The following is a 13,331-nucleotide window of genomic DNA, read 5'->3' on the forward strand; positions in this document are numbered from 1 at the left end:
TTTTTTTCGGGAATTCCCGGGACAAATTATAAAAAATCCCGGGATTCGGGAATTCCCGGTTCTGGAAAAATCCCGGGATTTTTGTCCCGGGAATTCCCGGGATGGACGCACTACTAAAATCCCAAACTGTCTCATTTTCCGTCTTTCTTTTGAGCCGATGGGTAACGATGAGACGATTTTTGTTCATAAAAGGATTCAAAAACATTGTTAATCGTCCTAGATATGATTTGAACATGATTTTTGACTCATTTTAATGTTACTTAAATACTTTTTCGTATAACTATTTTTAATGTAAGTTTAAAGTTGGTAACCTCGCATTAAAAATGTACTGGAATGTAACTTTCATTGAAACATTACAATCACGCGATGAGAGGTAGCCAGAAATACTCGCTGGCTCGGTCCTTTAGGTAAAAATAAGTAAGTGTGCCAATTTTGAGCCTTTATCTTTGAAGTTTGTATGGCTGTATCGCTTTTTATCTTTGAAGTTTCTATGACAAAAAAAGAAAAAATGTACGGGGCAAATAAAAAAAATCGAGTCAGAAGGTATCCCTGATGTCGATTTCTTTTTATTGTCACCCTAGTGTACAATCAGACAGTGACATTACTCTGCATGTCGACGCCGTCCGGAAAAAAGGCGTTTTAATGTTTATTCAAATAAACAAAAACGATACCACGCAATGTAAACAATAACAAACACTTTTTGTGTGATAGATGATTCTGTGCATTGTCCTGAAGTTTGATTGAATTTGGTTGCTGGAGTTGCCGGTTGCCGAGTTATAACTGAAAATGTTTACGATAGTCGAGCTTGTCCCTGTGTCAAACGCGTTCTGACCTGAAATCCCGCACATACGTCAATTTGACAAAATTGACATACGACAAGTTAGCACGACAGTGATGATATGAGGTCAGATGTCATAACTAGTTTGGTCAATGTTAGAGCACTTATTTAGAATTTACATTCTAAAACAATAGAAAAGACATCATTAAATGTTGATGTACAAAATACAAAATAATTGAAAGTTAAAACCCAAAAAAGTGTCATTGACTTCTCTACCCTAATAACGGCTTCGATTAAGGATGTGTCTAGAATAAAGAATTCTCAGCATTTCTTAGTATTTTGGAAAGTTTCCGAAATGCATCAACTGCATTTTGTCGTTGCATGGTTTTGGGACATCTGGGATTTTCTAGGCCATTCAAAACTTCCGGAAATTTTGAGTAAGAGGCTTACCAAGGAGACAATTCGAAGTTTCAAGATTTTGTCAACGGATTCTATCGAAAATTGTACTGACAACTTATTAGGATCCGGATGTTCTTGGGCAGCAATTGAGGAGTTTCTTTCTATTTATCAAAAACCATTCAATTCATTTCGTTTATTAAATACAGTTTGGTTCAGACAAATAAATAAGACAGTGAAAGCAAAATAAATAACAAACAATCCAGAGCAGTTCAGGATTGAAATTCAACAATTCGTCTATGACACACACATTGCCCGCGTGGTAATCCCTAGTTCTAAATTGGCGATGGCCAATTTAGCAGGTCAACCGCAGGGCGTATGGCAACATCGTTTCTTTTTCGATGAGTATTTTTGATCTAGGTTTTCTTCTCTTTTTGGTTTGCTGGTGTTTTTTTTTTTCTGTACATTTGTTTAATCTACGGATTGCTCGATGATTGAGGGAGTGGTGACTCATTTTTGGTTATTTTTGAAGGTGGGATTTTGGTATTTAGTAAGCGTGAGCCGAGCTCGCGGACGAGGACGACGACGACGAGGAGGAGGAAGAGGAAGGCGAGGAAGATCCAGAGATGGACGACGATCCGGAGTTGTAGGCGGTGGAGCCGTACGAGCTGCTGGATCCGCTGGAACTCGGGTAGTACGAGCTGTAGGCCAGGCTGTGGCTGGACGAGGCGGTCGACGGTTCCCAGACGCGGGAGTACGGTCCACCGGACGAGGAGCCTTCCCAGGACGAGGGTGGGCCGTAGCTGGAGGCGGGTTCGGTGGTGGCCGGAACCGGTGCTCCGTACTCAGCGGCCGGCATCATTGGCATCATCGACATCATGGGCATTCCGAGGCCGGACTTCTTGACCAGCTGGGCGACCAGGAAGCCCAGGACCAGGGTGATGGCCAGCTTGGACAGGATCAGCGCCTTCATCGCCTTAAGGCCGATCAGCGCGACGAAGATCGGCATCAAGGCCTTCATCTTGAGCTTCAGCAGCAGCAGCACTGGAAGCAGGAGTTTCTTCTTCAGTAAATGACCACGGGATTCTGCGGCAGCAGTGTGATGAGATGCGATGATGGAGGAGAGAGAAAGAGAGGGGAAATTGCGTGCCAGACGGGCACGCCCAAAAGGGGTTTTACGGTTTAGTAAGTTAGTGGTAGTTAAAGTTGTGTGTAATTTGTGTGGAATTTTGAAAATTGTTTGTCTGGAAGTCAATCAGTTGAGTTTCCAAGTCCTTTGAAATCGATGATCTGGGAACCATTGATAGAACATCTCAGGGTTTTCTTTGTTGTGTTTGTTTGGTTCCAATCGAACTGTCAAATCGGGTTTCCAAACGAGCAACAAGATCATGCAAGAATCATTGCGTTAGCTGTAATTTTTCGCAAGAATTTCCGACATAATGGCTAAACATCTCTGAAAATCCATCAATCAACTAATGAACGGTAAATTTGAATGGTAATAAACTCACCACGGGGATTCGAATTCACCACTACAATTAAAAATACATTGATGGTAAAAAATAAAAAAATCTGGCCCAATTCAAAAAACGTCCTTACTGCGTTTGTGAAACAGATTTTTTTTGTCTCTAGAACAAAACAATTTAATATTGTTCCTCAGTACGTAAATTACGTACAGTATTTAGCGCAAATATATATAAATTTAGTAGGCATAATTTATTAGAAAAACGATTATAAGAGATTTGTTTACTATCATTTTTTTCACCAAGGCAAAAGTTGAGTTTTTGAGTTTTTTTTTACTTTGTTTAAAGCAAAAAAATCATTTCCATTTTTTTTAAATCGTGTTTATCGAACTTCTATTTTACAAATATCTCAAAAAAGAGGTAGCATTTATTTAAATTATTTCTTAGTGAGTGATTCTAAATTCTTGAAGATTATACCATGATTATAACAGTTATTACCAAGAAATTCAAAAAATGAGAATCGCCTGTTGCATCATTCAATTCAGTTGTGAAAAACACAGTGAGAATTCTATAATTAAAAACACTTCAACTTTTTTGCACAGCCTAAACTCGTGGTTAATATTTTCAAAAGACAACGATTTAGCAAGGAAATTTAAAAATGAAATTATTTTAATTTAAGAAATGTTCCTTTCAGAATTGTGCCTTGATTCACGAGTTTACGTTCAATCTACTTTTCAAGAATTGCATGTCCAATCCACTAAGTCCAAAAAGAGTGATTCTTGTGTTGTATGTTAATCCATTAAAATCATTGCACCAGTTTTAAAACTTTCAGCCATAAATCTCTAAACGATTCTTCACCGGATGTTCTACTATAGCCATGCACTCTAGACCAACCACGCATGCAAACCGTTCAGTGTTCATTTCATCACTTCCGGAACCCACTTTCACTCACTTCACCGACTTCCAGATATGCAACTCTTCACTCCGTTCCCCCACAATACCTACCGGTGGCCAATCCCACTGGCAGCGAGCTAAAGTCGATTCCCTTGTCGGCGCGGTAGCTCACGACGGTGTCCTCGGGTAGGCGCATGGCGAACTCGTGCGTGGCCAGGACTCGGGCAACCCGATCGAAGATGACCTTGTCCACGTTGCGGCTCTCGAAGGCACGAGCCTGCTCCTCCCGCAGACCCAGAACTCCGTCCAGGTAGACAAGGACCTTGCCCTTGAGGCAGGTCATCACCGAGTCGGTGGCGTCGAAGCACTCGTTCACGATCGACGAGAGCAGCTCCTCGCTGGAACCGATCCTGGGGGTGGCCTCAACCAGGTTGGAGGCGATCGAGGCACAGGACACTCCGGCACCGAACAGGGCCAACCCGAGCACTAAACACGTGACCGATTTCATCGTTTTTTTTTTGTTGAGGTTAGGTTTTCGATTTCACCTGAACTCGTCACCCGGAAAGAAGCGACTACTAAACTAAACTAACTAAAGGCCTAAGGCACCGACCAATTAATTCAGTGCGTGTTGATTAAACAAATGACAGCAAGCTAATGATAGTGTATTGGCCACTGTGCGAGTATTTTATACCACCACGTTGAGTGTTCGCGGAGGACGAACGCGAACGCGACTCCAACCGGGACGGACCTCCGAATCTGACCAAAAACTATGAACAGCTTAGGTTGGGAGCCACCTCTGCCAGGGAACACCGTACCGTACCGTACCGGACAACGGAAAAGCGAAACTCCAAATAAGCGCGCGAGGCCGTTTTTGGTCAGCCTTTTGTTCAGCAGCTCGGCCGGGGAGACCTCGCTCGGCCGGACCCAGTTTTCACGAGACACTCCCACTACTCAGTGGCTTGCTTCACACGCAGAACTTCGCGACGACGTTCGATTTTCTTCACTGAAAGCAAACCGAACTTGCGCTGTTGTGGTGGAGTAAAAAAGTGTTTCATTTTAATGGGGTTCGCGGGTAGACCGGAGAGGGAGGGTTCATTAGTATTCTGGACACGACCTTGGCCACCACGTAGAGGGACCGTGCCTTGGATCGGTGGCTTAGTTATGCGCTTATGGACGAAAGAATTTCGAACGTATTTGTCAGAATCACTTTCTCCCGAAGAAGGTGAGTTAGGTGGGTGATGGGGGAGGGAAAGTTAGCTGGAAGAGTCCTAATGGAATTTAAATACAAGATTAAAGGAACCCACGGAGAATTATCCTGGTATGCTTTGAGGCACGTTGCGCAGTAACGTGACGCGACGCAATAAAAACACATTCCAACAGTGTGAAAACGGTGGGGACAATCATAAATTTGTGCAATACCAAAGTTCGACATATCCGGGTTGATTTTTTAAGGTTTAAATTTATTACGCGTTGAATTTGGCATTTATTGCAACATAACTGTGAGCATAGCAATGTTTGCTAAACAATATTTTTATAATTCCATTCAGTCTCAAGGGGTAAGTTTTAGGGCGTCCAATTTTCCCGGGTTTTGAATTTCCCGGGAAACGGTAAAAATATTTTTGGAATCCCGGGAATTCCCGGGATCCCAGGAAATTTTTGAAGCAGTCGTAAAATCTATGTTTCCATTATATTTGTTATGTTTTTAAAGCTTAAAATCATAGAATAAGCTCAGTAATATTGATTGGTGATAATCTACACTCCAACCTAAACAAGGACGACAGTTTTCAAATAGCTTATACAGGGGTGACCAAAGTATGGCCCGCGGACCAAACGTGGCCCGCGAGGTGATTTTTTGTGGCCCGCGGACCCATTTTGGATGATCATGTAAAATTTCCCGTAACGTGATTTTATGGATCTTATACTTTTTTTCAAAATTTATTTCAAACTTTTTTATTCTAATCTTTTTTTTTTTTAATTTTAATTTGGATGTTATGTTTGAAATATGGAGGAGCGACTTAGGGTCGCTACAATAAAAAACTAATGACTACAATAAAAAACTAAAAACTAAAACTAGTAAATATCGTCAAAACATTCATCAAACATTTTTGGAAATATTTATAAAACGTTAAAATTTGACTTTAGTAGTAATCTGTAATAAATGCAAAAATATAAGTATTCTATATTCATTTCAAAGTTATAATGACCTTAGATTAGAGCAACACATGTCTCATGGTAAGAAACATTGGAAAGTGATAAATATTGAATAAAGAAGATAATTAGCGAAAAAATTGTGCACTGTATTCCGCCGGGGAATTGAACCCCGTTCTATCTCATACCGTGAGATCGCATCACCGATCTGCCAACGGAACCAAACCACCGTGCTGAGAGGCGACCTCTTAGAACGTGATCTGTTTCTACTGGGTAATCGTATGACATTTGTTCCATGTCTCCGACGCAACCATAACACCAATTCTTTCGCTCTTCTATGTCAATTTCTCTCTCTTTCCAGTGGCTCTCCGAGATCCTTGTGAATCAAGCATATTTTTAGAAGCATTTGTGTCGTTGTTCATTAGGGTCATTGGGTGAATACTGAACACCTCGACCCAAATGCGTAGTTTTCGCTAATTATCTTCTTTATTCAATATTTATCACTTTCCAATGTTTCTTACCATGAGACATGTGTTGCTCTAATTTATACGGTTACCCTCCTTCTAGGTCAAAACTCAAAATTATTGTGTTATAATGACCCTTTTATGAACTGACCCTCAAACTTACTTTGCACTTAGAACCTTCCTTCGGGATTCGAACTCATGACAGTTAGATAACGAATCTGATTGACTACCATCTGATTCAGGCAGACAAAATGTTGAAATTGGTTGATCAAGGCTGTTGCAAATATTTTACAAAGCTTTTGACGACCAACCCTCCCCTCCCCCATTATTAAAATATAGGTCAAAAAAACAGAAGCAAAAATATTTTTTCAAAAAACTTCAAAAAATCAATGGAAATTTAAGTGCAATCAGCTGATATCAAATAATTATGCATTCCGCTGCATTTAGAATCATTTGGCATATTCCGGTTTATTAACATTAATTTGAATTTCAGTGAATTTTTGATAAAAAAAATGAATTTTTTTTTGCTAAAATGTTTTTTTTTCGCCGTATCTAATTTTTTTGAAAATAATGATTGCAGTTCAACTTTACGGGTGTGCTTAAAACATCTTCTAACATTATTTTCATTGAAATGTTAAAATTCTGGCTCTCAAAATTTTTTATTGGTCACACTTAATTTTAAAGATAAAATTACGCCACTACATAAATTTTTCAGTTAACATGTCACCAATTATGAAAATTCGCGGGATTCGGGAATTCCCGTTTTTTGAAAAATCCCGGGAAATTTGTCCTGGGAATTTCTGGGATAGACGCACTAGTTTAATTTTTAATTTCATTCGTATTTTTTATTAGGCTCAAACAATTTTACCAAAAGGTTGTGTTAAATGTTTCGGATCATTGTCAAGTGGGAATTTCTTAAGTAGAATTTTTTGACAAACAACTTTATCAAAGACCGCAAAACGATCCGAGTTATCCCTGACGAGTTATAAGCGATTTAAAGAAGACGTTTCACAATTTCCTGATGAATATAACCATCATTTTTTCCTGTGTATTAAAAGATTGTTAGATGGTGTCATTCATTTTTTTGAAGCAATGACTGTCAATGATGGATTTATATTTATGGCCCATAAATAGTAAATTAAAGTGAAAAACTAACTTTAACCACCTATGTGGTTGGTGCCTTCCTCACTCTTTACAAACAGTGGGTGACATGATGGGACACACACATTTCATCTATTTTTTAGATCCGGAATAAAAAAGTACACAAATATCACTCAAGTGGTCATAACTTGAGACAGGGTTGCCAGATTATCAATATTTTGGACTCGTTGGAAAGGTTTTTCGATTACCTAACCAACGGTGGGTCGGATGATAGATTCGGACATAGTTTACATAAATTTAAGTGAGATCCGGATAATTGTGAAAACACATTTTTATTCATTACTTTTGAACTACTTATCGGATCTTCAAACAATTCAATAGTGACGTATGGGACCCTAAACCAAGTCTAATGCGACTGGTTTGATCTAAATCGGGTCAGCCAGTGCTGAGAAAACTGAGTAAGAATTTTGGTCACACACATACACACACACATACACACAGACATTTGTTCAGTTTTCGATTCTGATTCGATAGGTATACATGAAGGTGGTCCTACGACGTATCTGAAAGAAGTTCATTTTCCGCGCAGGATTATAGCCTTACCTCAGGTGTGGAAGGCAAAATGAATCACGACATGAAAAATGCTTCTAAATACAATGTGTAGAAAACCATTTTTTGATTGATGCTGTCTGGATCACAATTTGAATGTTTTTCAAAAACAAATATGACCTCCAAATGGCCGACCGGGAATGATGCCTTTCAGAGCCTTATCCAATTTCGCTCAAAATTTTCACAGTTACTTATTTGTGCCTAAGGAATCAAATCAGGGGGTGTTCTTGAGGTCGATTGTTTTTATTGTCACCCTGCTGCCCATACAAAAATGGTACGTAAATATTCGAAAATTTGTATCTGTGAAGGAATGTTCTGATCGATTTTTAATGTTATCCAAAGTTGTAAAAAATTATGAGTTTTATTCAGGATAAATGCGTGAAATTTGTTTTAACTGTTGTTTAAGAAAAAGAAAAACAATTTCACAAAATCTGTATTTTTTTATTTTTTTTTATATTCAATTTTGACCGATTCTTCGGCCTCTTTTTGAAAAAATCTCAGGTTTTTTTCAGCGTTTTGGCTTTAGTGGCACAATAAACGAGAGACCCCCTAATGTTTATACGTTATTTGGAAAGGTAATTGATTTTCCTACCTATAAATGTTATGTAGAATGAACAATATTGTACATGTGCTTCCCCTGAAATGAAAATGTAGCGTGACGGGACAACATCTTAAAACTGGACATTTAAAAAGCACACCAAGACAATCGCTACAGTTTTGCCAGTTTGATTTTTGTTTTAACTTTGATCTTCTACTCATTATCTCCTTATCGAATCTTTTGCTCCTTGAACTGAACGAATTGGTTGAAATTTGAGTTTTTACCATTTCTTTGCGTGACGGGACAACGAAAGGAGCAGATTTATGAAAAAACTCCTCTCCCATTCAATGGCTTGCAGACTTTATTTGGTCAATATGTTTGGCGTTTGAGGTAAGAAAACGCATTTAGAGCACATTGCAATTTTTGAATCATAATAGAAATGAAATCTGTCATTTAAAACATCACATTGAAATTTGAAAAAAGTGACATTTTGGTGTAGCTTCGCAAAGAATCGGTCTTTTAGGCTTCATCCACAAAGTAAGTCATGCTAAATTCAGATAAAAAGTTTTTTTTTTTTCAAAGTAAAAGTTAATTTTACAACATGATTCTGACTTCGAAAAATTTGTACCACTGTACTTTTAGCACCAAACCAATCGAAAGATCATGTAAAGGCATTCAAATGAAGGATAAAGCAAATCAATTATAAAGAATTAAAAAAGAATACTTTTTGATAAAATAATCATTATAAAATACACCAACATTTCCGGTACACTTTGAGTGAAATATATTCTTGATCAAAAGATGAAATACAACTTTTTCAATTGATAATATTTTAAATCCGGCCAGTCGTACATTAAATTCCACTGCGTACACCCAGATGAATTGACACCCCCAAAAAAGTGTGATAACCAGTTCCGTCTGGCAATTGTGCTAATTATAATCCGAATTCGCCAAACTAGTGTCCCCTACTTTCATTTTCATTGCGTTGCCATGCTCAAACCATGCAATTAATCAGCCGTTTCATTTTCCCCACAAAGTAAACAATGCGATGGAGGAGGTGCGTGTGCTCATTAATAAAAGCTCACTCCACCTCCACCGCTACTGTTTCTTTGCTTGATGTAACAGTCCTAAATTCTTGACCGTCGCGTTGTCGTCAATGAAGTCAAACAATCCAGCAGCGGCAGCTTGCAATAAAACCAACTTAGCAAAACTTCCGCCACTTTCCACGGCGCGTTTGATTGCGTTAGTGTTGCTGCTGCCTTGTGTTGTCTATTGAGAAATTGAGTCAGTCAAATTAGGAATACGATGAGCGTTAAATTACACACACAGACACAAACAATCAGTTATTCGATATAGATTTGATCGATGGAATTTGAAAACTTTCACGCATAATGAAATTATTGATTTAGTGCGTCGAAATTGATTTCTTTAAATCAAAATATTTACGGTGCAGCTTTCTATACATTTATCATAGAATTACAAAATGGCACACTTCTAGGTTTTTGTGAAAAGGTCCTATAAACATATGAAACAAAAAAGCCCTTTTCATCTCTTGATTTTAACTTATATTAACAAGATTGTCTTCCTATCGACCGGAGCACAATATAAGTTCAGGTTGTCGACATCTTGGACTTGGTGGGACTGTTCAAATAAAATTTGTATTGGCCTTATTTGCAAGTTACTGCAAACATTTTCCTTTCCGGTTATTTATTTTGTATGTATCTAAAAATCTTTAATGGTACAAACATGTTCAAAAAACCTTTGCAGGCGTGCCACAACCACTGTACATAGGGTAATTATTACGGCAACGCTTTCGATTGAATTTTAGGGGTTAACAATTCGAAAGCTGGTCAAAACTTTTTTGAAAAATTCTGATAACTCGTGAAGAATACATAAACACCATTATGCTACTGCTCTACAAATTTGTAGAATATTGTTTCACTCTAAAAAGTAACCCTGCAAAGCGATAAAAACACGTACTGTCATCAGGGGTGAGATTGGGTCATACAAATTTCAGCATTTTTGTATGACCAAACTCACTCCCTGACCCAATGTCACCCCAAGTGACGGTAATATAAAACTGAAAATCCTCTCTGGGTTATTGCAGATTCGAAAAGTACAATGAATTTCCCATAAAATGACATGTCATCACAATTTTTGACAGTTGAGTAACTGGAAATGACAGTGATTTTAAAACAAATTTGATGCCCCGCCCTTGTCGATCAATCGGATCGCGCACTGGTCTCACAATCCAGAGGTCGCCAGTTCGAATCCCGCGGCGGGCGCTCTAAAATTTTTTGTGTAAATTTTTACTTTCTTAAAAAAATATGAACTTATTCTAGATTTGAACACATTTTTAGACACAATAAAATCAAAACATGAATGAACGTGTGTGTTAATATGGGTATTCGGCGCCGTCGCTCCATGCCATACATTCATACACTTAGGAGCCCAGGGCGGCGAAGTCCTTGTAGATAAATGGAAGACACTAGTGGTTGGCACAAGCAATGGTAACCGACAGCTATAAAGTCAACTTCGTTTTTTTTTGAAAATACGAATTATGAGTACACCATAGGGTGCCCAGAAAAAATGACCTCTTGCTCCACAAGCGGAAATCTGTTTATTGGGTTATTTTAAGCATCTGTGCCAATTTTGAGCGAAATTTGTTGAGATTAACCCATTGATACTCGAGCCTGAAGCTGGTAAAAAAATGTTTTTCATACAAAATTGACTTTTTTTAAATCGCTAATAACTTTTCTGGATCAAGTTCTGCAGCATTGGTATGTTCTACAAAGTTGTAAAACATTAAATTTCCAATAAGATTCTCACTTTTGGGAATTTTTTGATTGACGTAGCGTAGCGTGCAGACAAAACAGTAAAAACAGTCCAGTTCTACACTAAAGTCCCTTTGACACCAAATTTCTTTCCCTTCACGGTTTCGAGTTACAAATCACTGAAAAACGTGTCTTAGTAAAAATCCAGAAAAAAAGGAGTCGTACCGCCACACCGTCACTAGATATCGGAAAGTGAACTTCGGATTCGTGATCAGGGATTAAAAATATCCCCGGCTGCGACTCCAAAACCCTGAATAATTCTGTCCACTGATTTTAAAAACCCTTTGCAGTAAAGGAATTAAACTAATCAAATGTATGTTATTCTGGCGATTATAACATTCAACAATTCCCCATGAAAAAAGCACGACCGAAACAAAAGTTCTCGGATTGGCCCCAAAAAAGATTCCTGTTTGCTAAAGAAAAAAAAATTGACTGAACTTCCTAAATAACATAGGATGGAGTTTAAAAAAAAGCCATACATTTGAAAAAGTCGTTTGAATTTTAAAATGCCGATTGGACGGTGTCTGGACTATAATATAAACCCAATTGATTTCAACATCAGTTTGAAGAAGTTTTTTTTTGGCCTGACGCATCAGCGCAAATATTTATCCTTTAAAAAAAAAAATTGCAAAAAAAAAACTATTTATTTAAAAATCCCGCTGAGGCAAGCCCGTTAAAAAAGTTGGAACGATTTTTTTGATCTAAAAAATAACAGATTTGATCAAATCGAGTTCAGCAAAGTTATAGGATCATCTATACATCCTTACAAATCACTGGAAAAAATAATCACTCCGATTGCTTGCGTTATGATCGAGAACCACCGAGTTGAATTTACTTTTCCAACATTTTTGTTTCCAGTGTTAAATAAAGGAAAAAAAGTTTGAGGTTCATGGAACAAAAAGTACAAAAATTGCTTAAAATTTAAAAGAATATGTTTTCTCATAAAGAATATACATCTTTGTAGTCATCATAATAAACTCTGGAGCTTGATTCGAAAAAAAACCCTTATTTACAAATGCCTATAAATTTGAAAATTTGTCAACACATAACACATCAACTTGTATCTTAAAAACTAATTTTAATTATTTTAGCGTAAAATTGTCAATAGAATCAGATAATACAGATCGTTTTTCATTTCGAATTATTTTTGGCTGAGATAGTCATGATATTTAGTTTTCTAAGTAGTTTTCTTTGTAACGACAGAACCAATAATAGTTCACCGCGATTCAGAAGATTTACAAAAAGTAAACACTCTATTTTTCTTCATCTTCCCTCAGCTCGAAGCCCCCTGACTTATGGACATAAAAGCTATAAGCATTTTGTGCCCTGTTATGTTTTCAAATTATTAAGGTAAATTCTTTAACAGCCAAACCTTTATTTAAAGAATCTAAACTTTTTTATGTTTCAAATCAGCTCCAACTTTCGATTTTTTGATAAAATAGATATAATTGCAAAATATTCTTTATCTATCTGAGCAAAGGTTTCGTCGTCTGAAGCATATGTGTGTGTGTGTGTGCAACCAACCAAACGGGACCACGTGGCCGCTTCTTACAAATTGAGCTTCGTCGTCTGAATCATATAATATAAAAAAAAAACTTTCCATCATAGTGTTTAAGGAAATTGGCTATGTGGAAAGTCAACTGTTTTTACCGGGGTAAAAAGGCTAAGCTTTCGAATTGTAATAGGAGCTGGCGCTTATCATTTGAGTTATAAACGGGATTTAACCCGTAGAAAGGCATTTTTTTCAATAATGATGATTTTGAGGCACTTTGGCCACAAATGCGTTTACTTTCAACATCAGTGGCTAAATCTTTCGCAAGTTTTGGTTTATAAATATCGAATTTTTGGGCACTCTGGAGCTCGGTACAGGCCTTCAAAAAGAGATGCGTCTTAACTCGCGATGCCCAACACGCCATTTGAATTATTTGATTTTCCAAAAAATGTATTTTTACGGATTAAAACCCATTTAAACTTTTAAAATGGAAAACGGCAGCTCCTGTTACGTTCATTAGGGATTTGGGCCCAGTACGCTCACTGGAACAAGTCCCTGAATGCTCGCCAAAAGGTAATTTTTGTTACATCCTAATCCTGATATTATTCATTAATTCA

At 37.6% G+C, this 13,331-nt stretch overlaps 1 protein-coding gene across 2 annotated transcripts; it reads right to left on the reverse strand.

The window, feature by feature from the left end:
- Window positions 1-1,355: 1,355 nt before the first annotated feature.
- LOC120428963 (uncharacterized) lies at window positions 1,356-4,504 on the reverse strand. 2 transcript variants are annotated; one of them, XM_052706168.1, is made up of 2 exons: window positions 3,640-4,504; window positions 1,356-2,218 (listed from the first exon to the last, which is right to left on the reverse strand). In XM_052706168.1, the coding sequence occupies exons 1-2, from the start codon at window positions 4,034-4,036 to the stop codon at window positions 1,722-1,724; spliced, it is 894 nt and encodes a 297-aa protein (XP_052562128.1). In that variant the 5' UTR covers window positions 4,037-4,504; the 3' UTR covers window positions 1,356-1,721. The 2 variants fall into 2 exon arrangements, with proteins under 2 accessions (XP_052562128.1, XP_039450036.1); XM_039594102.2 differs by having other exon boundaries at window positions 1,356-2,260; window positions 3,640-4,503.
- Window positions 4,505-13,331: the final 8,827 nt, after the last annotated feature.

Source organism: Culex pipiens, chromosome 1, assembly GCF_016801865.2.
Source record: "Culex pipiens pallens isolate TS chromosome 1, TS_CPP_V2, whole genome shotgun sequence".
Classification (NCBI taxonomy): Eukaryota; Metazoa; Arthropoda; class Insecta; order Diptera; family Culicidae; genus Culex; species Culex pipiens.